Source organism: Apodemus sylvaticus, chromosome X (genome assembly GCF_947179515.1).
Source record: "Apodemus sylvaticus chromosome X, mApoSyl1.1, whole genome shotgun sequence".
Lineage (NCBI taxonomy): Eukaryota > Metazoa > Chordata > Mammalia > Rodentia > Muridae > Apodemus > Apodemus sylvaticus.
The window spans coordinates 149,531,200-149,556,515 of NC_067495.1; the positions used below are offsets into that span (position 1 = coordinate 149,531,200).

The 25,316-nt window shown below is 45.7% G+C and overlaps 1 protein-coding gene and 1 pseudogene across 3 annotated transcripts in view; one reads left to right on the forward strand and one right to left on the reverse strand.

The window, feature by feature from the left end:
• Positions 1 to 25,316, forward strand: part of Atp2b3 (ATPase plasma membrane Ca2+ transporting 3) — a 49,866-nt gene that overhangs the window by 13,607 nt on the left and 10,943 nt on the right. Inside the window, exons 9-20 of one of the 3 annotated variants that reach the window (XM_052171404.1) lie at positions 172 to 414; positions 1,125 to 1,366; positions 6,256 to 6,490; positions 9,203 to 9,382; positions 9,504 to 9,591; positions 9,990 to 10,096; positions 11,154 to 11,345; positions 13,727 to 13,940; positions 14,201 to 14,412; positions 15,623 to 15,730; positions 18,215 to 18,397; positions 23,158 to 23,271. In XM_052171404.1, coding sequence (XP_052027364.1) covers positions 172 to 414; positions 1,125 to 1,366; positions 6,256 to 6,490; positions 9,203 to 9,382; positions 9,504 to 9,591; positions 9,990 to 10,096; positions 11,154 to 11,345; positions 13,727 to 13,940; positions 14,201 to 14,412; positions 15,623 to 15,730; positions 18,215 to 18,397; positions 23,158 to 23,271 — 2,118 coding nt within the window. Of the gene's footprint in view, positions 1 to 171; positions 415 to 1,124; positions 1,367 to 6,255; positions 6,491 to 9,202; positions 9,383 to 9,503; positions 9,592 to 9,989; positions 10,097 to 11,153; positions 11,346 to 13,726; positions 13,941 to 14,200; positions 14,413 to 15,622; positions 15,731 to 18,214; positions 18,398 to 21,302; positions 21,431 to 23,157; positions 23,272 to 25,316 lie in introns of those variants that run through there. The other 2 variants (XM_052171403.1, XM_052171405.1) reach the window with 2 other exon arrangements.
• On the reverse strand, positions 7,567 to 7,743 carry LOC127675985 (uncharacterized; annotated as a pseudogene).

Consider the following 25,316-nt stretch of genomic DNA (forward strand, 5'->3'; position numbering starts at 1 on the left):
GTCTGATGGAAGTTGTTGGACCTTACATACCTATTCTATCAGTTTGACTACCACCCAGCCCAGAGATGACCGATGTCACCAAATGGACTATTAGCATTACTTATTCACATTGCCTTTATCCTTATGAGTAAACAACTGAAGCATGTCCCACACCATCTTTGTCCATTGCAGAAAATGATGAAGGATAACAACCTGGTACGCCACCTGGATGCCTGTGAGACCATGGGCAATGCCACAGCCATCTGTTCTGACAAGACGGGCACACTCACCACCAACCGCATGACAGTGGTCCAGTCCTACCTAGGAGACACCCACTACAAAGAGATTCCAGCTCCTAGTGCTCTGACCCCCAAGATCCTTGACCTTCTGGTTCATGCCATCTCCATCAACAGTGCCTACACCACCAAAATTCTAGTGAGCATGGCTAGGAGGGCAAATGATAAAAGGGCTGGTGGCATGGTATAAACTTCCCTGAGGGATTCATTAGGCCCACGTGTAAATTTTGGTTTGCAGGGAAAGTAGCTGAGTGGTATTGGTAAAGAATCTGCCTACTGTACATAAAGCTCCACGTTTGCCCCACCATACTATAAAAGGAAACACAGAGCAGAGGAGAAAAGCAAAGACCAAGGTCGAGGAGATGGCTTAGTCAGTAAAGTGTTTTACAAGTATGAGGATTTGAGTTCACTCACCAGGACCCATGTTTGTTTGTTTGTTTGTTTGTTTGTTTGTTTGTTTGTTTGTTTAAAAAAGCTAGGCAATAGCCTGCTTATAATTCCTGGACTGGGGAGGCAAAGACAAGCAGGGCTTAGAGGATCCAGGCCAGTGACAGATCCCATCTCAACAAAACAAGAAAAAGCAAGAACTTTTGACAGAGTACTCTTACTGTTAGATGGGACAGGTAGGCTATAGACATCCTTTCCAAGCATGGTAAATAATGGAAAACCTATAAAGAGCCACTTTGCAGACAGGGCATAGCCTGTGTAGTCAACATGGGTGCTCTCCCTCTGTTCCATGTTACCACTCCCTAGCTACACGATGGCCAAGACTGGATGAGAACCTTGGCCTTAAGGATGGAACACAGGTACTCTGGGCCCTGATTCCAAGCTGACTATTCTTGCCTACAGCCTCCAGAGAAAGAAGGCGCTCTCCCACGCCAAGTGGGCAACAAAACAGAGTGTGCTCTGTTGGGCTTCGTCTTGGACCTGAAACGTGACTTTCAGCCTGTACGGGAGCAGATACCAGAAGATCAGCTTTACAAAGTGTACACCTTCAACTCAGTTCGCAAGTCCATGAGCACAGTTATCCGCATGCCTGATGGTGGCTTCCGCCTCTTCAGCAAGGGAGCCTCAGAGATCCTCCTCAAAAAGTGAGTATGGAATAGGAAGAAGGATCCAGGAGTTGGGTGGCTAGGAGCTAGTTAGCATTTGATTCACCCAGTTGTCTTTTGGTAGACACCTGGATTGTTTCCACATTTGGGCTCTTGGTCATTCAAGTACAGGTTTGAGAACACATTCTTAACTCTATAGGGCATACACTGTCAATCAGCTTTCTGTTACTAGAATACTTGAGCTGAGCACAGTGATGAACACCTCTCTTCTCAAATAAAGCCAAAGAAAATTTTTAAAGATTTGTTTGAACTTATAATTTTAATGGTTTCTACCCATAGTCAGTTCCACCACCTCCTAATATCACAAAGCTGGAGAGTAAATATTTAACACATATACCTTTTGGAGGTCATTCTAGAGTCAGAGTAACATTCCATCCCTGGTCCTCAAAGGGCCATGTCCAGCTCATGATGAAAAAAATGCATTCACTCCACTCCCAAGATTCCTTAATGTCTTTTTTATGGGGACTTTAGGCCCTCAACATCACACCCAGTTTTAGGTGGTGCTTGTAACTAAACTTGGAGCCTTTGAGTGCTAGGCAGGCATTCCACCAACTGAGGTACATCCCCAGCTCTCATGTTTCTTTTATTGGGTAGGATACAAACATGTTATTCTCCCTGTTTTGCCCATCATGTGCTATCCCAGAGCCTCTGAGGTTGTGTTGTCTTTGGAAAGCTGGTCGGTGCAGTGTAGCAGATTTAAAGGCTTAGCAGCACCCTCCATGGCCTCTGCGTCAGCTCCTGAAGAAACCTGCCTCCAGGTTTCTTCCATATTTGAGTGCCTGTCCTGACTTCCCTTAGTGATAGATTGTTATCTAGAAGTGTAAGTGAAATAAAAAACCTTTTCCTCCCTAAGTTGTTTTGGTCATGGTATTCATCACAGCAGTAGTAACACTAACCAGGTCATCATCTCCTTGTTATTTGCAGATGTCTTGCTGTTCTTTTTACTAGTTTCTTCTGTCCAAGCTGATGTCCCCCAGTTTTTTCAGTGGTTATTCATATGACACAATCTGCCTCTCTGTGTTTTGATTTTCTTTGAGTCCTGTGTTCTGTTCTAGGTCAAGCAGAGCAGACCACTCCCCATCATCAAAATAGTCTTTTTTTATTTTTATTTATTTGTTTGTTTGTTTGTTTATTTATTGGTTTTTCAAGACAGGGTTTCTCTGTGTAGCCCTGGCTGTCCTGGAACTCACTCTGTACACCAGGCTGGCCTAGAACTCAGAAATCCGCCTGCAGCTTCCCAAGTGCTGGAACTAAAGGAGTGTTCCACCACTGCCCAGCCCTCAATGTCTTAACTATTCCAGAAGTCCATGTTCAAAGTCTCACTCACATGTAGTGTGATAATTTTAATTATAAAATTAAAAAAACAACTTATGTACTTTTAACATACATTGGCACAGAGTAAATGTTCCCATTCCAAAAGGCAAGAATGAATTCACAGCAAGTGCAGATTCAACCAAAGCAGACAGAAAGCCAGCATAACATTAAATCATGTAGCTCCGTGCCCAATGGCATCCGAGACATATCTACAAAGGGCTCAGATGGCCTTACTTCTCTGCTCTTGACAACCTCCCCAGCTGGATTTCTGCATCTTTCTTCAGCAGAAGTTACATAGTGTAGGCATCTCCAGCTTCCTGCAGTATCCACTGCAGCTTTAGCTTCACCCTTATAGCTAGCTGTGTGTACTACCTAGAAGTATCCTGACATGACCATACATCTATCTTCTGGCTCCCTAGGATTTCCTTTAAAATCTAGGTAGAAACATCTACAAGCCTGCAACTCTTACATTCTGAACATCTGCAAAATCATCACACAGAGTATGGCAAGGCCAACCACTAGTTTGAGTTATGTATGGGTCCACACGAATCGTAAGACACAGACATACACACACACACACACTGGTAATAATGTTGGAAAATATTTTTTTTATATATCTTATGATTTCTCAGGAAGTTAAGCATGGAACCCAACTGTTTTATTCCTAGGCATATATGTGACAATTCACTTTGGTTGTTACCTTGACTGTACTGAGGTATATTTAGGAAACTACTACCAAGAACTAGGATCACTACTTTCACCATACCTGGTCCCATGGAACAAAACTTAGGACTAACTTGTGATTGGAGTTAGGAAATGTTTGGAAGACCATTCTAGAGAGTTGGGTTGGTTTTCTTTTTCTTGTGCTTTAAAAATCTTTGAGGACTACTAAGTCCTCATAGAACATATAATTTTCTCTTTTTCACTCTCCCAATAGTGTCTGTATATGCACAGATAGTGTCAAATCATGATAAAATTCAATTTGTCTGTTTTTGTTGTTGATGTTTGTATATTTACTTTCTTATCTTTTGTTTTATTACATTTTTAAATTATTGTTGAATAATGTGTATGGATGTCTTGTCTGCACGTATGTCTATGTGCCATGTGTATACTGTGCCCATAGAGGACAGATGGGGGCATTGGATCACTTTGAACTTTTACAGCAGTTATAAGCTTTCATGTGAGTGCTAGGATTTAATCCAGGATCCTCTAGAAGAACAGCTACTACTCTTAACAACTGAGCCATCTTTCCATCCCTTATTTTATTTTATTTTATTTTATTTTATTGATGTATGTAAGGATTTTGCCTGTATGTATGTCTGTGTACCACATGCATACAATGCCTATGGGATCCAAAAGGGGGCATCAGTTCCCTTGAGAACTGGAGTTAAAGGTAATTATGTAGGTGCTGGAAATCAAATTCCTATCCTCTGAAAGAGCAGCCAGTGCTCTTAACAATTAAGCCATCTCCCTAGCTCCTACTTTATTTGTTGTTTGTGTGAGTTCATATGTGTGTGTCATGTGCACATGCATGTGTACATACAAGTGGAAGTCACAGGGGGTTCTGTTCTCTCCCTTTACTATGTGGGTCCCTAGGAATGAACTCAGGTCATTGGGTAGGAAACAGGCACCTTGACCCACTGAAACATTTCATCAGTCCCCATTTGGTTTGTTTTTGAAACAGACTGTCTACTCTGTAGCTCAGGCTAGCTTGGAACTCGAAGTTCTCCTGCCTTAGCTTCTTTTTTGTTTTAAATATTATTTATTTTTATGTATGTGAATACACTGTAGCTGTCTTCAGACACACCAGAAGAGGGCATCAGATCCCATTACAGATGGTTGTGAGCCACCATGTGCTTGCTGGGAATTGAACTCAGGACCTCTGGAAGAGCAATCAGTGCTCTTAACTGCTAAGCCATCTCTCCAGCCTCTGCCTTAGCTTCTTAAGTACAAGAACAACAGCCATGTGCAACTGTATTTGAAGTGGAGTTTCTTTCAGAAATGATGAAAATATTCTAAAGCTGACTGTGGTGATGTTGCATGTATCTGAAGATATACTAAAAATTGTTGAATTGTACAGTTTAATGGGTGAATTATATGGTTTGTGAATTGTATCTCAACGAAGCTATACAAAAACTGAAGAAGGGAAGGAGTATGAAGCCTAGCCCCTGAGCATCCCTGCTCCTCCTTCCTCTTCTCATCCTGCACACTTCACTTAGGTCTTGGCCTTTCTCTTCTCCTGAATCCTTCTGCCTCACTCATATGGGTCCTTCCATCTATCCTCAAGGGTCTTGGAGACAGAATCCTCAACAGGACACCAAGCTTCTCTGCCCCCAGACTCAGCCTACTCCATGCTCTCAGCAGACCTGACCACTGAGTACATCTCTACTTGTTTGCCTTACTCAGAATATTGTCACCAAACAGCCCAGTCACAGCCTCTGCAGCCCATGGAACAGGCCCTGCTGGGGTAGGAGGAAAGGCTGCATTTGGGAGCCCAGACCCTTTTCTATGCAGCTCCTTTGATATTACTTTGGACCTGTAGATGAAGCTGACCAACACCCACTCTGTTCTTTGCTGATTGTGGACATAAAGTTACTACTCTATCCTGTCAGCTAAGCTTCCTCATGTGATATGGGGATCCTGGAAGGCTGAATGTCCTAGGAATACTGAGAGAATTCTGAGTGAATCCATCACCCTAGGAAGATGTCACGGTGCTGCTGCTGTGTGTTGTTCCAGATGACGGTCCATTGCATTTGGGTTTCACATACATTCCACTTCTTGGTCCTAAAGAGTCTGTAGGAAAGCTACAGTAAGCTTCAGGCTGCCATGTCTTGCCTGGGACTCTTAGCCAACCAGTGTGTAAGTGTTTACAGGTTGTTATAATAAATGACCTATACCTGATGGCTTAAGATAACATAAATCTTAGACGGATGAGATAACTGAATTGGTAAAGTTTTTGCCTTAAAAAACTCAAGGGCCTGAGTCTGATCCCAGAAGCCATATAAAAAATATTGTAAATCCAACCCTGGGGAGGCAGAGCAGAGATAGCTTTTCCTTCGGGCTCTCTGGCCAGCTAGCCTATCCTGCTTGGCAAACTCTAGGTCATGGAGAGACTGTATCAAAAACAAACAAATAACAACTAAAGAATAATAATCTAGTTCATTCATACACACACACACACACACACACACACAATTTATTACCTCACATTCCTGGTGGCTAAAAACCTAAAGTCAAGGTGTGGTCTAAGCTGTGTGCTCTCTCTTACAGTGGGAAGAGGGGATCTTTGTTTGCCTCTCCCAAATTCTGCTACTAATAATGCAGCTGCATCCCTCCAGTTTCTCACCTGTCATCACATGGCCTTCTCCCCTGTCAGTGCACCTCTGCATCCTGGTGTATGTGTGTGTGTGTGTGTGTGTGTGTGTGTGTGTGTGTGTGTGTGTGTTTTAATAATGTCATTGGTTAAGGTCCCATCCTAATCCAGTGTGACTGGCACTGTTTCCTCTTGTTCACTTCCTTTCTCTACCTATCCCACTACCTCTTCCCTGCCCCAGGTGTACGAACATCTTAAACAGCAATGGTGAACTTCGAGGATTTCGACCTCGGGACCGGGATGACATGGTGAAGAAGATCATTGAGCCCATGGCTTGTGATGGCCTCCGTACCATCTGCATTGCCTATAGGGACTTCTCTGCTATCCAGGAGCCCGATTGGGACAATGAGAATGAGGTGGTTGGTGACCTTACCTGCATAGCTGTGGTGGGCATCGAGGACCCTGTGAGACCTGAGGTAGCTGCCCCCTTTCTGGAAACTTCTGTAGTAACTATTCCCCAGCTTCAAGGTTGTCCAATAGGTAGCAGGGTAGCTTTTCCCACACTGGACCTGCACACTGTAGGCTTGGAACAAAAACACACATGGCAAGATTAATTTTCTCCCACCTTCCTAGATGTTACACCTCTTCATGTCCTATTTATAGATAAAGCAGCATGAAAAACAGAGATTTGGCATCTCTCGGGGCCATGGAACCTTCCACAATGCTTTTGATCCCTTTGCCAAGCTCTCTTGTCCTTGACCTATGGGATTTCTGTGGGACCTATAGAAGTTTGCAGTTTTGATAAAGGTAAAATTGAGGGGGGTGTAGATCTCAAGGGTCATGTGACTGAAGCAAACGCAAAAATGAAAAGGGATGGCTTTGATGGCCTTGACATTGGGAGGTCACTAAAACCTTTGACCTGAGCACTTTTTGTGTGATGGTTGTATTTGCTGGTCTTTAAAGATGGGAGATTTTTGTGAAAGGATCTTCAAGAAAATAGTGTGAAAGGGTATATCTTCCCAGCCCTGACTGTTGGTATCCATCTCATGTTAGACTACTTGATCCTGCCCATTTGCCTGGAGCTTTGGCTATGACAGGGAATGAGAAGCTTTGCATGCAGGATCACAAAGCAAAGGCATTCAGTTCTAAAACATATACTACCTGAATCTAAAGAGTAGAAATAGGCCACTATCAGCAGAACAGCCCTGTACTCAGCTGGGGATGGAGTGAGCACAATAGGCCTAGGTTGGGCTGGCAGCAGAGTGAGCCCTGGAGCCAGCTGTGCTGTGGTATTTTTGAAGATTTTCACTTCAGAAAATGTGAAACACAGACACGTGTTAAGAAAGATATAACCAGGACCCAACCTCAGTAAGTACCTTGGGGAGTCCAGGGTAGAAGCTCAGGACAGGAAGAGCCTATCTCAGTCTTGGTGGTGACAGAGCAGTCCAGGGATAAAAGGTCAGTTCCTCTGTGGCTTAAAGTGGTTGAGAGGGAGTTCAGCCATAAAGTTACTGGGGAGACCTGACATCAGGTCCTGGTTCTGAGACAAGCACAAGGGACCAGCAAAACTTCCATGGGTATTAGTCAAATTTACTGGGCTCTGGAAAGTACAAAATGACCACCAGAGGGAGACAGAGAAGTGTGTCTACAGAAAGAAAGTCCAGCAGATGGACTGGAGTAGACCTGGGAACTTCTACACTTGATCTTAGCCAAAAGGCCGAGAAGCGGTGACCTGGGAGTTTCTACAGGCCTCTACTTCCTGCTGTGCTGTGGGGGCCTTGGTAAGATAGGGAATAGGTCAAAATAGACAAGATGGGAACAGGCTACTCTACGAGGGAGGGTATCCTTTGGAGGAAGTGTTCCTACCACTTGATTAGAGGTCTAAGAGCTTGGAGACTGCATATGTGGTAGGCCTTGGAGTAGTGGCTGCACCTGGATTCTGGGGTGACCCTATGCCAAGCTCCTAGCTCTTAGGCTCATTATGGTTACTTGGCAGCAGCAGAGAAGAAGGCTTCCAGCCACTTTGGGAAATGAGCTGAAAAGCTGCCTCACTCTCCTGATTGATAGGACCTTAAGACCTTAAGAGAACAGGATGTGTCCTTGAGACTTAGCATAAGGAGACCACACACACACACACACACACACACACAAACACGCGCATGCGCACATACACACACAAGGATAAGTGAACTATCATAGCTAGACTTTGCTCAAGACATATCCTACCCTGTCACTTGACAGTTCTGGCTTTGATCATTGGATCACTGTCAAAGCCTTAAGTAGAGGCCTCTCTGCTCCTGCTCAGCACCCTCTACTTGCTTACTGGCTATGCCCAAACTGCTCTGTCCATCTGTGCCCACCCTATCTACTCTAGTCTCTATAGGCCAGGGGAGTAGACTAAATCTAGATACCTCCTACATTCCTTCCTCCTCAGGTTCACTGGATACCCACTAAAGAATTTGAAGACCTAGGCCTTGCTTCATTCAATTCTTCAAACTCTGAGCTGGCCCTTATGCACCCCAGTGCATATGCTATTCCATCTTGCCTGTTTTGTCCCTTCTGCATCCCCAAGGCCTGAAGAGACATACATATCATGTGTTTGGAAACTGTCCTTTCCATCTGCCCACTACTAGAATGATGTTAAAACCCCTAGGCTGTTCTCATGGCTTCTCGGCCTCTTGGCTTGTTTTGTGCTTTGTGCTTGGGGATTATCTTTCTTTCTCCTTAGTTTTAAAATGCTATGCTATTTGAAAAAGAAATGCATGCATTGTAACCCCAAGCAATGTTCCACTTCCTCTAGTGAGTAGATTGTGTAAAACTACAGTTGAGACAAAGATTAATTCCTCAGGAAAATGGTTGGGTTCTATACCAAAACACACACACACACACACCAAACTAGACAAGAGAGGGAAACATTCATAGCTGGGTCTAAGTCACTGCTCATTCCTGTGGCCAGGCACAGTGAAGGAGATGGAAGGAGGCAGTTTGCTAGTGGGCTGGAGAGGGTACCTGCCCACTGTAAACCATCCTCTGAACTCCTTCACACCACACTCTGAGAACCCTGAACTGGAACTCTAGGGTTCCCTGTACTGACAGATTTGCTGGGATCTGGGATCCTGCAAATATGTACCAAACACAAAATATGGGCTTGTCTTGCCAGCCCCACCCATAACTCTTATATCTCCAAGGTCCCTGAAGCCATTCGAAAATGCCAGCGTGCTGGCATCACAGTCCGTATGGTGACTGGAGACAACATCAACACTGCCCGGGCTATCGCAGCTAAGTGTGGCATCATCCAGCCAGGGGAGGACTTCCTGTGCCTGGAGGGGAAGGAATTCAACAGAAGAATTCGAAATGAGAAAGGCGAGGTAGCTCCCTGCATCTCTGTCCTGAGCTTCTGCTTTCCCATTCTTCTGCTAGCTTCCCAGGCATCGTAGCCACAGTGCCTGTCTACAGTCTAGACTCTGATGTCTCTCTTATTTCCTCCAGATAGAACAGGAGCGGCTGGACAAGGTGTGGCCTAAGCTGCGGGTGCTTGCTCGGTCATCTCCCACTGATAAACATACTCTGGTCAAAGGTAACCAACTTTGTTTACACTCTCCAACATGTGACTGCATCTGGCATCCCTGCATTTTGTCACTTGGTTTTAGGTTCTTGAGCGGAAGAGCTTAGAGACCAATAACTAGAAAACTTTCAGCTAAGAATGGCTCATAAAGGCCGTCCCTCATTGGAATAAATAGAGAAACTGAGGCCTGGAACAGGGAGGCAATCATCTAATTCACACAATGTTGGACCTTCCTTTCTATCAAATCATATTGGTCTGTGTTACTGAGCTAAAGGCCTTAGTGCAAATAGGGAGATAAAGCTATCACATTAAAGCCAGGAGCCTTGATCCCATAAGTAACCTGGAGCAACAGAAGTGACCCATACCAACCTCTGGCACACAGCCTTACCCTGATTCACTCTGTGTTCCAGGCATTATCGACAGCACAACTGGTGAGCAGCGGCAGGTGGTGGCTGTGACTGGGGATGGCACCAATGATGGGCCAGCCCTTAAAAAGGCAGATGTGGGCTTCGCCATGGTAAGCTGCCTGGTACCAAACCAGTTCATCACACAGATAAAATCCTGTCTCCTGGACTTAAGTTTGCATTAGAGAGTGGAGAGCCAGTGTCAGGGCAGGTGACAGACTGCTAGAAGCTTTCTTCTCTTGTATCTTGACCACTTGGGGCTATATGGGATCTGACCATTAATGAATGCATATGTGATTTGTTTAAAGATATTTGGTGTGAATACACCAGAGGTAACAGTGAAACCCAACTGCACCACTGAAGAAAGGGAGGAACAATGACCAGTGGCTTGTCAACAATGCCCACAATTACCTATTCTCAGTCCACTCCAAGTGACCTCTGGCCCCAAGAGTGATGAGCAGAGACCACAGTGGGTTCTTCCTCTGGTTTCTCTCCTTCTGTTCCTATAGATCTAGCTCTTCTGGGTAAGCAGTGCCATCTAGGCATTGCCCAAATGATGAACCATGTCCCCAACACATAGGGGGCAGGAGCCTGGTGTCACCTTTCCCAACTCTAGCAGAAACAAGGACCTTTCATTCAGTCCACATTTGGTGTAGTCTTGGGATAGGGTAGTACAGTGTTCCTGGACCTCACAACTGGGAGGAGAGAGCAAGTTGAGCTTCCCAGAGTAGCTGGTGTCACAAGGCAAAGACCAAGATGGGGTAGGTAAGGGCTGCACAGATTTGATATGAATTGCTGTGCCCAAGCTTGTGTGGCAGAGAAGCAAGCATCTGCTTTGTAGACAAATGATGGGTCCTTTACTCTACCCATACAGCCCACATTTCTCAGAGCTTCATCAAATAGCCAGAGCAAAAGATGGCCAGTAGCCACCAATGGCAGCTGGTCCTCGTGGAAGGCTCTATGGATGTCCACATTGTTAGCAACTATGTCATTTAGTACCAAAGGCTCCCTCATAGCCACAAGTGATATCATGCAGTTTGCAGCATAGGATGGTAGTACTATTCAACTAGGACCTTATTTAAAAGAGAAAGGCATGGAATCACTCCAGGTGGGCTAGGTGGCCAATAAGAGACTAAGAAATAGGCACTGTGTTTGCATGTCATTCCCCAGGGCATCGCAGGCACTGATGTAGCCAAGGAAGCCTCTGACATCATTCTGACTGATGACAACTTCACCAGCATCGTCAAGGCAGTCATGTGGGGCCGCAATGTCTATGACAGCATCTCCAAGTTCCTGCAGTTTCAGTTGACAGTCAACGTGGTAGCTGTGATCGTGGCCTTCACGGGTGCCTGCATTACTCAGGTGGGCACTAGGGCTTTCTAAGGGCAGTAGTGTGAACTAAATATGGCCATATTGACAACAAGTGTTTTCTTTACTGCAGATTCTTTTATTGAAATCAAACTCACATACCAAAAATCTTATCTGTTCATGGTAACCAATTAGTAAACTTTTTAGTATATTCATAATGTCATACAATCACCACTACCATCTAGTTCCAGAAAAAATCCACCCATCCCAAAGGAAATCTTTCACCTACTAGCAATCTTTCCACATCCCCCTCTAAGCCCCTCACAACTTCCACTTTTTTCTGTCTCTATTTATTTGCCTGCTATAGACATTTTGTATCTGTGGAATAAAATGGCATGTAGACTTTGAATTGTTTTGTTGTAAAGGAGGCATGGCCCATGTATGTGCTACAGAGCACATGTGAAGGCCAGAGGACAACTTGCATGAGTAAGCTCTTTCTTTCTTTCTACCCTGTAAGTCCCAGGGAATTGAACTCAAGCCATATGTTTGCACCTTTATCCACTGTGCCAGTTTGCTGGTTCCACATGTAGCCTTTGCACTCAGCATCTCATTCAGAATGTTCCATGTTGCAACTTAGGCCAATGATTTACTCATTTTCATAGCTGCACAATAGTCCAGTGGGCTTCATTTTGTTTGTCATTAATCCATTGACCAACCTTTGGCCCACTTCCACTTCATTAAGAACACTCGTCCAAGTTTCCATGAGCATATGTCTTCCACTTTCTTGGGTCTAGATCTGGGAGTACAATGGCTGAGTTACAGAGGCTCTCCAGATTTTCCTTTTCTCTTTCTTTTTCTTTTTTCTTTCTTTCTTTTTTTTTTTTTGGTTTTTTTTTTTTTTTTTTTTTTTTTTGCTTTGTTTTTGTTGTTGTTGCTGCTGCTGCTACTGGTGGTGGTTTTGTTGTTGTTTTTTGTTTTGGTCTGGTTTGGGTTTTTGCTGAGACAGGATTTTTATGTGTACTCAGTTCAATGGCCTAAGTTCAATTCCCTGGGACTCACAGGGTAGAAAGAGAGAAGTTACACATGCAAGTTGTCCTCTGGTCTCCATAGGTCTACCTGTCCTAGAATTAACTATGTAGTTCAGGCTGGCCTGGGACTCACAGAGATTCACCTGCCTCTGCCTCTTCAGTGTTGGTATTAAAGGTATGTGTCACCACTACCTGGCCCAGATTTCCCCCTTCCTCAATGATTTCATAGCCTCCCATTGGTTAGAGGCCAGAATTTATTGATTTCCTGTTAGGGATGGTTGACTTTATTGTCACCAAGTGCTTAACTGTTTTTGCTGATTAGCTTGGCCCTTTCAAGGATTTGTGTGTGCACACTCACATGCACAAGTATATACACATGTAAGTTTCTGTGTTGACAAGGTGTGGATACATATGCATTCATGTTCATGTCAAGGTCAGAAGTCAATCTCTGGTGTCCTTTGGAAACTATCTATCTTGTTTTTTGAGAGACAGCCTTTCATTGAGACCCCAGCCTCGGTGATTAGGACAGGCCAGATGGGTAGCAAGTTTTAGGGATCTTCACATCTTCATCTCCCCATCCCTGAGATTACAAATTCGCATCACTGTGCCAAGCTTATTTGACATAGGTTCTAGAGGTTGATCTTAGGTTCTCATGCTCGTAAGGCAAGCATTTTGCTAACTGAACTAAATCCCTAGCCCTTCAAGGACCTTTTCTTGATATCTAAGTCATATATGAATAACATCTTAATAACCATCCTAACCATTTGAAAGTACAGAATTGCATGGTTTGGTATATTCAGTGTTATGCAACGATCACCTCTATTTGCTCTCAGAATATTCTCAGGTCCCCAGAGGAAACCTCACACCCATTAGCGACCACTTCCCAGCATTGAAAATGCTCATCTGCTCTCTGTGAACTTCTCAGCTCATTTTGTTTCATTGACTCCATCTATGGTCTTGTACATCTGGCCCCTGTGAAGCTGATTGTTAAAGAAACACTCATTGGGGATGACAAAGCAGGTTGGGGGGTCAACATTTCTGCCTCTTCCTGCCCTGTGACGTGAGAAACTTTGGTTTCAAAGGCTGTTACTAGGCAGTCTTGCAGGGCTGTCTTGAAAGCCCTAGTAACTAAGTTGGGACTTTACAGTTCCTGCAAAGGCCACACCTTTGAGATCACTGCCACTAGAGAAGATCAGAGGGAGGTAGGTGGGAATCAGAAAGCTCAGTGGAAAACTTATGCCAAACTGAGGAAACTTGTGTGACAGGCTTCTGGGAATGAACTCATGACATTGGCAAAGCTGAGTTTCTCCTCAGTAGTAGCAGGCTTACCAATCCCAGCACCCCAAGGTTTTTCTGTGTGGGCTTGCATGGCCAACCCTCAGAAGGGTGACTGCCCCATCTCTACAGGACTCTCCTCTCAAAGCTGTGCAGATGTTGTGGGTGAACTTAATCATGGACACATTTGCCTCACTTGCCCTGGCAACGGAACCCCCAACTGAGTCACTGCTGCTGCGGAAGCCATATGGCCGGGACAAGCCTCTCATCTCACGCACCATGATGAAGAACATCCTTGGACATGCTGTCTACCAGCTCACCATCATCTTTACCCTGCTATTTGTTGGTAAATTGGACCTTCAGCATACATTTCAGCCCATATACAAGGCTTTCAGGACAATATCCTCAGTCTGGCACAGGATGGGATACAGCACTTACAGACTAAAAAGAACAGGCCTGCTCGATACCCTTGGTCCATACCTCTCTCTGCTACCCTTCACTATGTGCCCTACTGTATACATCTCTGGGGCAGATGTGGTATAGGAGGGTGGCCACTGGTGGAGGGAGAGCCTCCCTCCTCATACCCTGCCTCTCTCTTCATTTTAGGGGAGCTTTTCTTTGACATTGACAGTGGAAGGAATGCACCTCTGCACTCGCCACCTTCAGAGCACTACACCATCATCTTCAACACATTTGTCATGATGCAGCTTTTCAATGAGATCAATGCTCGCAAGATCCATGGTGAGAGGAATGTCTTTGATGGCATCTTCAGCAACCCCATCTTCTGTACCATTGTCCTGGGCACCTTTGGAATTCAGGTAGGACATGAAAAAGTAGGGAAAGTTATATTGGCCTCCTTGTCCCTGAATCTCTTTTGCATTCTAGAGCAGTGGTTCTTAATCTTCCAAACATTGCTGGGCCTCATTTTGATCTAACCTACTAGCTTCCAGAAAGCTAGGGAAGGCCTTTATCCTCCCATCCTGCTCACATAGTGCTAAAAAATATTATTCCCTGGCTGTCTCTGGGTCAACCATTCACATTTCTAGCACCTGACTACTTGGTGTTCTATAACTATGGAAGAGTATTTAGGAAACGCTTGCTGTACACATGCTTGACATACTAAACTGGGTGCTACAACACTGTGGGCTGGTAGGCCAGCTCAACTTCCCAGGAGGAGCTAAATTCTCTAAAGTATATTGTCTTCAAACAAAACTTCAGATATAGTAAGTCCCACAAATCAGGGAATGTCTATCATAGAAATGCAGTTCACTGTTCACAGATCCCAAGAAGAAGGGCATGTCATATCTTGTGGCCACTCCCAAGTGCCAACAAGGAATCCATGACAGGGGAATTTTTCTGTGGTTTCCCAGGACCAAATGAATTAGTCAATAGACTTTATTTTGGCTAGCATGAAATCGTGTCAACCCACCACGGAGTATAGACAGGCCTAGAACCTGGCCCTGAGATGGTTGGGTTATACACTATGGATTGATTGGTTAGTATTTGAAAATCTTGCCCTTGGGTGTAAGACTCCCCCTGAAGTAGACAGGAATGAAAGCAGGAGACCAAGACAGGATGACCTCTTGTACTAAAGGGTCATGCAAAGCAGGCAAATGAAAACAGCCTTGCAGAAGCTGGAAAGATGGTCCAGACAGCGGGCCTCATCTGAAGATTAGAGGCAACAGAAAGGAGGTGGGTATGGGTGTCAGCATGTGAAGCTACTTGCTGATCCATACTGGTACCCTTGGCCCTGTAGATAGCTAGTCTGTGGAGCCATCTTTACGCATTTGCTGAGGAAGAAAAGAAGGGAACAAGCTGGAAAAAAAAGCCAAGATAGTTCCCAGAATGTGGCCAGTCCACCAAGGGACAGGAAGCCAGCAAATCCTTGACTATGACCAGGATGATCTAGCTCCTGTGAGACAAAGTCAATCTGGAAAGCAAGTTTTGTAGGAGTCTGGGCAGGACAGAGAGATAACAGGAACTATCTTGACTGCTACTCTGCCTACCACTTTCCATTTTCCCCCCTAGATTGTCATTGTCCAATTTGGAGGGAAGCCCTTCAGCTGTTCCCCACTGTCCACAGAACAGTGGCTCTGGTGTCTGTTTGTTGGTGTTGGGGAGCTGGTCTGGGGACAGGTGAGTGTCAACTTTCTCAGCAGGTTTTCCTTCTGGTTGCGTCTCTTGATGGCCCTCAGAGTGGGTAAGAAGCCAGGCATCCTGTCTCACCTATGCCTCCCATTATCCCAATTCCCTACGTCACAGTCTTGGAACCTATGACCAGGAAAGTATGTGGTATGTGCTCCTGCTCAGGCTCAGGCCTATGACATAATATAACCTGAGGGCAAGGTCACAAGTGACAACTTCAGGAATGAGAGAATAGAGTTGAAATGTCACATTGGGCTGTAAAATCATCCACAGTTTCCTTTCTCATGGTAGAAGCCAAAAACAATCTCCCTAAACCTGGATATTTAGAATTGACAAATGGGATTATTAAAACTAAGAACTTTCAGTCACAGAAAAGGAAATAATCAACAGGGCGAAGGGAAGACTACAGTGTATCGTATCTGGGTATAGGACACTTGCTTAGTTTTCATAAACTTCTGAATCCATCCCTAGCAGTACAAGAAACAAGAGAGAAGGAAGGGTGGCCTGTGGTGCTTGGACCATCCCATTGAAATTAAACAATACTGTGCTATAAAATCTGTGGGTCAAGGACATCTCAAGAGAAATGAGGTGTTTTGAGTTAATGGGAAGTGTAGAACAATACTTGAAGACCTGAAAGCAGCAGTTACCCCCAAAGGAGCAATGTGTAGTACCCAGTGATGAGACCAGGAAGTAACACTTGAGTTCTGGAAATCAGTATAATCTCAGGTACCAAGCCAGCCCCATACATGGTGCACAGTAGACCTCTGAAAGCATTTTCTCAAGTTCCAGGCCACTGCTATGGGAAGGCCATGTCCAGGACTTACTTCTTTTTGGGTCTTGATCAGCTCAGTCTGCCACAGCAAACTAAAGACTGATAGGTCTCTAGTTACACTGATGGCATGTATTTTCTCTCTTGAAGTCTAAGATCAAGGGCAGCCACTTCAGTGTCTGGTAGGAGTTCCTTCATGGTTTCTGGGTGGCTACTTTCACACTGTGTGCTCCTACGGAGTTCTCTCTACTTTTTTTTTTGTTTGTTTGTTTGTTTGTTTGTTTGTTTGTTTGTTTGTTTTCGTTTTTTTTGGATTTGGCTTTTTTCGAGACAGGGTTTCTCTGTGTAGCCCTGGCTGTCCTGGAACTCACTCTGTAGACCAGGCTGGCCTCGAACTCAGAAATCCGCCTGCCTCTGCCTCCCAGAGTGCTGGGATTACAGGGTGTGCCACCACTGCCCGGTTATCTCCTCTCATAAGGGCATAAATCTGATGGGATCAAGGATCCAACCTAATGACTTCATTTAACCTCTATTATCTGCCTCTTCCAAATACTTCCAAACTGATGGTTAGGGCTCACAATTAGGGCATAAGTAGGAACCATTTAGGCTATAGCACTATGAGTTTGGTTCCTTTATCCATTGATCTATGTCCCCTATCAATCTGGCCACAGGGACCTCCTTTGGCAGTGGTAGAAGTTAGCCTCTGTTGACCCCTGGCATTAACAATTGGACTACTCATGAAGTTTCACCATCTCATTTTCAAGAAATCTCTATACTGCACCTCTGATCCTGTTGCACTTAGGCCTAGCAGTCCAACAGAGTCCCTTCATATTCTACAGCCTAACTCCACATAACTCGACTCTGCCCTGCACATGTCAGCCTCTAGTTAACCTCTCAACTCCCTGATGTAATAGCTGCTGCAGTTCTTGTACATGCTGCCTGTCTGTAGCTTAGCCACCCATGATATTTTTAATTATAAAAATAATATACGCCGGGCAGTGGTGGTGCACGCCTGTAATCCGAGCACTGTGGGAGGCAGAGGAAGGTGGATTTCTGAGTTCGAGGCCAGCCTGGTCTACAGAGTGAGCTCCAGGACAGCTAGGGCTATACAAAGAAACCCTGTCTCCAAAAAAAAACAAATCCAAAAAACCAAAAAGAAAAAACATTCAAAGTAGCAAAACTCCAATAAAAAAGGAATCTCTGTGAAAGACGTTAAAGCCACTCCTGGCAGACTGACAGGAATGTAAGAGGGACAGGATCATCCACCCAGATAGTGAAAGGCGCATCCCAGCCTTCCCTTCATTCCTCCTACCCTTGTTTCCCTCCTAGTCACCTCTTCCTCCCTGGCTGCTCCTGATCACAAGCCCTTTTCTAGATCCTTCTTTTTCCAGGCACAAGCTTCTGGGGAGCTCAATCTCAGAGAACATGGCATTTACCTTTTCTTCCAGCAACCATGAAGGCCAGTAAATATGGAGTGCTATCATCTAGGGAGCTATCATCTGACTCCTGAGGTCAATCACATAGCACTCTATATATGGACTTTTCTGCTCTCCAGCCCTGGATGAGGCTTAGTTGAGTAGAGTCTGCTAAGCTTAGGATGTGAGCTGTATCTCTGGGAAATGGGCCCTCTGGTTTTTTCCTGGCCACAGTAAAGCTTACTCTCATGGCCACTTCTGTTTGCTATCATCTGACTGTGGCTTTCCCAGGTCATTGCCACCATCCCCACCAGCCAGCTCAAGTGCCTGAAGGAAGCAGGGCACGGGCCTGGGAAGGATGAGATGACTGATGAAGAGCTAGCTGAAGGGGAAGAAGAAATTGACCATGCTGAGCGGGAGCTCCGCAGGGGGCAGATCCTCTGGTTTCGGGGCCTCAACCGGATCCAGACACAGGTAAGCTGCTGTTCCATGTGACTCCTATTTTGCTGCCTTAGAAAGCAGGCAAAAAAGCAGAAATTAGGTAGACAGACCTCCCCCTCCAAATTCAGTAGGGAATTCCCTGGATATGTTCCCAAAGTATGCAGGGGCAATAGCTACTCCCCTTCTTACCAAATATAGGGGTGTTCACCACTGGCTGGCCACTTGCATTACCTCTCCCCAATACCTCCCTTAGTGCCCAGGTAGCTTCTCTCATATCTGGATAAGAACATGTGCTAGCAGCTAGTGGCTCTCTCAGGGGCACACACCAGTACAGTCTACTTTTCTTGGCAAAGGTTGCTCAGGTAATAGACAAGTTGTATCTGGGTGTATAGGATGAAAATGGCAACTTCAAGGAGTCTTAGGCTAGCTCTCTGTTCACTAGAGTCTGTTGTAATTATTGTGCAAGAGCCTCTGTAGGTACTGGACTCTACCACCAAGTTGATCCAAATCTCCATAGGCTGGACCGGTCAAGTCCAAAGCCATCAGCTATAGTTCCCAGAAACATCAGACAGCCAACATGAGGTAGTAGTGAAGCCTTCAAAAAAACCCATGTGCCAGGCTACCCTGCTCTCTGCCCAAGTCCATTCTTGCCCAGCTTTATTCTATAAAGTCCCATAGTGCTGCCTGTTTGCCCTCACACCCTCTCATGATTGCACTGGCTACAGCTCCCACGAATGACTCTCACTACTGCCTGCAAGGCCTTCTTTCACTTCATGCTTCCGAATTGCCCTCTGAAAGTGTTGCTGGCCCTGCTCATCCTGACAGCTTGATGTTTCTTCTGGGTTTTCCATCTTCTTTCTGTATTTATTTTCCTGGTATCTCCACCTACCATTCCACTTGTGCTCATTCATTCTGAAAATGCCTGGGAGAGCCTGCTAGGGAACTGCCTGAGCCCAGGCATCCCACCAGGCCACCCCACATTGCAGCCTCCTGGACTGGCCTGTGCCCTAGACAATTCCCCATGGCTTAGCTTATAACCTCTAAGAGACCTTGGCACTTTTACTCATCCAAAGCCTGGGCTACCTTGTCTCTGACGCCTCACTATCTCTGCTATAGGTACAATCACTTTTCCTCTTTAGGAATTTATGGCTAAAGCAGAATCACCTGGGCAGATTCTCCTGAGGAGTCTGGTAGGTCACTGGGGCAGGACTTGATTTCATACTCCTCCCCATGTATTCTTCCAGCTGTTTTGCCACACTTGGCTCGGGACTCATACCCAAGCTGCCCTTGGGGCTACTCCTATTCAACCTCTATGATCTAATGGTGTACATTCTGAGGATGCCCTTCTTCCCCTTCTAGGCTCTGTGGGTATGACTACCACTGGCAGAGCACTGCAATCACTCCTTCCTCCATCTGTCCTTATTCATCTCTACACTTCAGATGTCACCCTGGGGCCTGTGGAGCTTGTCTCCACTATCCCCAGGATGAAGTTTCAGCTTCTTACTGTGGCAGTCAAGCTCCAACTTCTTGGCATCACACATCCCCCCACCCCCTTTCCTCTCTACGTCCATGACTCTGTGCTGCTTTTCCATATATACACCCTGCCTGTCCATACTGCCATGCCTCCCTGCTTGCTGCTGTGAACCCTTGGGCTCTCTCTCTCTCTCTCTCTCTCTCTCTCTCTCTCTCTCTCTCTCTCTCTCTCTCTCTCTCTGCTATAAAAGCCTACTTAAAGGTTGCCAAGTCTATGACTCCTTCTCACAGTACCCCCTCCTACCACCATGGGCCATCTATGTAAGTGAGCCAGAACAGTGAACCTGAATATGCCAGAATTCCTTGAGGAACTTACTTAGAGAGTGGAATCCTTCAGAACTGGGTGAGGTGGCACTAAAGAAGTCCAAGTTGAAGGCATTGCTCAAGAACCAAGCATCCTGAGAACCTACTCTAGTATGTCCAGATAGGGATATATGGGCCCACATCTGAGCCATGTTACACTAGATAGAATTCAGATGTAGCCTGGGAAATGGGGAACAGCCATTAGATCTCTAGCCTGAGCCTCCTCTTCCCATTGGGTAGACCTGTGCCTCCAGCCCAGTGCCCAGGACAGGCATGGGTACAGCATAGGTATCTTTGTTTCCTATAATAAATATTTACTCACTAACATAAATGCATAGTAACAGTCAAGTGAAAAGACCTCATATCTTTCCAATGTGCTTGTGGCCACCTAAATGTGCCTTCCAGGAAACTATGAGTGAGACCACTCCCAGCACCCCTTCCTGATACGATTCAGGGCAGATCTTATCTGTCATTTTCCAGTTCTGATGCAAAGCCCATCCCATGAAAACAGTTCAGCAAGGACTCTGCTCCACATCAGCCTCTTTTACTTCTGTCATGTAATGCAAGATAGAGTTAGCATTTCTAACTGCTCAAACAGCAACCCCATTCCAACCTAGAGTCAGTGGTAGCCTGGCCAACCATGTATACATGGCAACTTTGTGTGTGCCTGTAAGCAAAAGTGGGTCCCACTAGCTAGAGTCTTGGTGTTCCCTGTCCTTCTGACTGTTCCCTGCCCATGTCAATGCTTTGTAAGCGAGGAGATGGGACCTGATAGAAAAAAAGAATGACCCAAAATCAGCCAGTGAGATCCAGGGCTAGTACCAGTTCCTTAAGCACAATTCTTGGCCCCCAATAAAGCCACACTGATTCTTCCATGGGATCTCAACTCCCATGGCATTTCAAGGTGGCTTTATCATGTCAGATTTACCATGCAGTCACTTTAGCTCAAGCTATTCTATTTGATTTAAAAAAAAAAAAAAACTGCTTTAAAAAAAACCACAGAACTATTGAAAAACCAAAACAACCAACCAAACAAATAAACAAACAAAAAACCCAGAACTAAAGCCTATGGAAGGTTCCTCAGGTTGTATGTATTTTTCAGGCAACTGGCCCCAGATTTCTGGATCTTGTGAACCACAAAATTGCTCCCCGGATTTCGGAGGCCTGTACAACATTTTCGGTTGCAAAGTAACTTGATGCCCACTTTCATCACTGTTCTATACTAATGTATCAATGCACCAAATGCTAGGGTGCTGTTCCATAATAAAAGAGAGTACCTCAAACCTAGAACATGTAGCTTTTTGAATGTTAATGACGTGGTCTGTCTTTTTTGCATTCACCAATGATTGAGACTTGTTCCTAGCCAGTGCTGGGGCCTCTGGCGGGGGTAGGGTGGTAATGGTGATATTGTCGTAGATATGGTTATCCATGGGGGGGCGTTATGAAAAACTTGGAGATTGATGCAAAACTGAGGCAGCAAAGTCATGTTTTCTACCCCTTATCTTCTCTAAAGAAGCAATCCCATACCCGAGAATCTGCAACACCACTGCTTCAAACATCTTCCTCCCATTTGATACCCAACCATATATACAACACATTCCTCCCAGATGCAGTTACATCCTCAAAGCCTTCTCTTGAGGAAAGGAGTGAGGAAGTGGACTGTACTGGGTGAGAAGCAGGTTGAGTGGAAGGATGACAAGTCTTTCCACACTGGGTTCATGTTTGAAAGGCATTTTGTTTGGAGGAGTGTGTCAACAGTAAAGCTACCTCTTTTGGAGAAGCCCTGTCAGCAAGCCAGAAGAGACTGGTGGGCACCAACTTCCCACCACAGGGCTTCGGATGAACCAGGCTGGAAGAGAGCTTTGGACTCCAGAATGTATGTTGGTTTGGCTGCTTATATTATTCAATGAATTACATGGTACTTTTCCAGACGTTGGATCCATCCTCAAAGATTCTCTTCCCAGTGAAGCCATTCTCTGAGAGGAGGCTGCCAGCATACCTTGCCTCTGGCCTCCCAGAGTCTAGGCATGTCATCTTCCAATGTCACCACACTAGTCATGGTTGCTCAGCTACAGTTCCTTCAGATCCACTTCCTGTATTTGACACAATGTTGAAGACAGAGTCAGAAAACGCAAAGACAATGAGTCAGGAGGCTTCTAGCAGGACTTATCCACAAGGCTCTCCCATGGGTCTCATCTTCTACATATGTACTTCCCTTTCATCTTCTAGGAAGCCCAAAGAGTGGGGACAAGGTGGAAGGCAGTTGTCTCCCAGTCCTCCCATCCTACATTCTTGAGGGCTGTGGGAAGAATTCTTCCAAGATGAAGCCTACGCTCTTGGAAGCCTTTCATCTGCCTAAATCTATCTTCTGTTGAGGGTCCCCCATATTTCAATGAACTTCAGAAATCTGGTTGGTTATCAACACTTTATCAATGGAGCCGGGTAGAGTAAGAGGGTCCTCTACTAAGAGGACCATGAACAGAGGCAGTGATTTCCTAGGGGTTTAGACCAGATTCTCCAGCCCACATTCCAATGGGGAATGGTTCCACTTTCTAATAAGAGCATGTCATATCCCTCAGGTGTGTTGGGGCAGAAAAAAATGTTGAGAACTACTGGAATAGGATAAGGAAGTATTGCCAGACACAGGTACTTACTAAGGAATGGCTCTTGATGAGCATATCGTGAATGCAAGTGACCTACAAAATGTTTGCAGTGTATCCCCCACCAGTGACCCTTCCCTCTCACATGCCTAACTACTAACCATTTGCCCAGCAAACCCTCTCTTGGTCATGGCTTTGAACAAAGCATTGTCAGCTTCCAGAGCTCAGGGCTGACCTAGCTGAGGCTTTGCTGGCCCCATATGTCCCTAGCGTGGCCCTGCCCTCACCCAGCCCCACCCTGTGTGGTAGCCTGGACCTCCATACAAGCCAACCTTTATCTCATTTTCTCTCCCACAGATGGAGGTAGTGAGTACCTTCAAGAGAAGCGGGTCATTTCAGGGTGCTGTGCGCCGGCGGTCTTCGGTCCTCAGCCAACTCCATGACGTAACCAATCTTTCTACCCCTACTCACGTAACTCTCTCTGCCGCCAAGCCCACCAGCGCTGCTGGCAGTGAGTCTTGACTTCCCTTTCCTCTCATAAATGGCACCTGGGGGAAGATAAAGCCTCCCCGACTCTGCCTTCTCTTTTCCAGTCTTGCATTTCTGCTCACCGTGGCTTTTCTGTTCCTTCTTTACTGCCCTGTCCAGTCCTTCCCGCCAGACGGTGTCTCTCCAAAGCCATATTCTCTTATGAAATGACCCCACAGCACTGCTGGACCTTTCGTCCTTTGCTTTATTTGGATTTTGGTTTGCATTCAGAACCCCTGCTACCATTGGTTTTCTTTTCTTGAATTTGTCCGCATGTTCCCATAGTTCTTCATGAACTCAGGCTTCTTCCAGTGGTGTCTGGTGTCAGGCTGGGGACTTGCTTCGTGTTCTGGGGTGAGAGTCAGGAAAGTATGTGACCCAGTGCTACCCTTCTGGGGTAAGCAAAGGCCCACAGTCTGGTATCATTTGCAGCAGAAGAATCCAGCCTGTCTCCTCAGGGAAGAAAGTGACAACTTCCAGCATTCTCCTTGAGGTGGCTTCCAAAGGATGCCCCAGTCCCCAGGTGGGCTCAGTGGTGACCAAGAGTGCCTCTCCGGAGCAGCTGGTGCCTGCCCTGTAGGTCCCGCCCTGAGCCAGGGTCTATTAGAGGAGCCCTGAGGCCAGGCAGGTGCTGTTTTGTGTGTCCCCAAGCATCTTGCTCTTTCCAAACAGGCCTCGGTACTGGAGGATCTGAACCCAGCCTTATGCAATCCTCGCTACTCCTTCCTCAGAGAAGCCAGGACATTTCAATGACAAGTTCCCACCATGCAATTCACATTTTGAAGAGAATCCTGGGGTTGGTCTGACTAGATAGAAGCTTCCATAATTGTATAATTGCTCACATCTTTTACAAAGACAAAGAAGAGGCCACTAGACTGCTAAACTTGTCACCTTGTGGTGCCCTCAACAGGAGAAAATGCTGGCAACCGTGTGGAGGCGGGGTTGTGGGCATGGGCCTTGTATTTGGGTTGCCTGCTTTTAGGAGGTTTCAAAAGTGAACAGTAAACTTTCGAGTATGAGTCCAGGGCCCCTGCTGGGATAGTTCAATACTAAGTCTTTCCTTCCAGTGAGTCCCCTGCAGCTCCCTTCGGAACATGCCATTCCCACGCAGATGGAAGGCCTCAACTACTTCACGTTTTTCCCATCACAGACTCTTCGAGATTTTTTTGCTTGGTTTCTTTCTGTTCTTTTCTTTCTTTTATTTTTTTTTAGGATCTGGTGAGAGGTGCCCTCTTCTTCCTTAAGCTCTTCTTTTGGGCCACTCTGCCTTTTAAGGAAAGGATAAGGGCCCCTCAAGAATAGCACAGATGTATGCGCACATACATCCCTTCTCCAAACAACAGGCCACAGGCACCTCCAGCTTGCACACCCCTGGGCCACAGATATGGGCTGGCATATGGACTGTTGGTTGGCAAGCAGCCAGTGCTCCTGGCATACCCAAATGGGACCAAGAAGGATTTCAGGGCTACTTTACCCAGAGAGAACAGCAGGATATTATAAATCAGTTAAGGATACACTGGCTCATGACCTCCCAGAACACCTTGGCCATGCCCAGGAAGACAGCAACAACTTCCTTCCTCTGAACAATATAAAGAGTGGGTATAGGATACACAAATCTGCATGACCCCTTTTCTCTCCAGTGATTTCCAACACATTTTTCAGTGTTATCTTTCTGCACCTCCCATCTGTCTGTCTGCCTGTTTGTCCACTCATCTGTCTACCTGTCCATCTATTGCCTCAGTTGGGGGGGGGGCAGTTTATGCTCCCAGACCTCTTCCACAGTGCTGGTCTTAGCCCTCACTGGAGCCTAACCGCCTCTGAAGGCCATCCTCACGTGTTTCCACTACCTGGATGAGGCCTACTGCATTTCTCCCATTTCTTCTCTAAATATGGTTTTTATTTTCTTCCTTGGCCCATAGTATCTTGCTTCTCTCCTTTCTTGCTTCCATGACCATCTGTTCCCTTCCTTCCCACCTTCGGATCCCAAC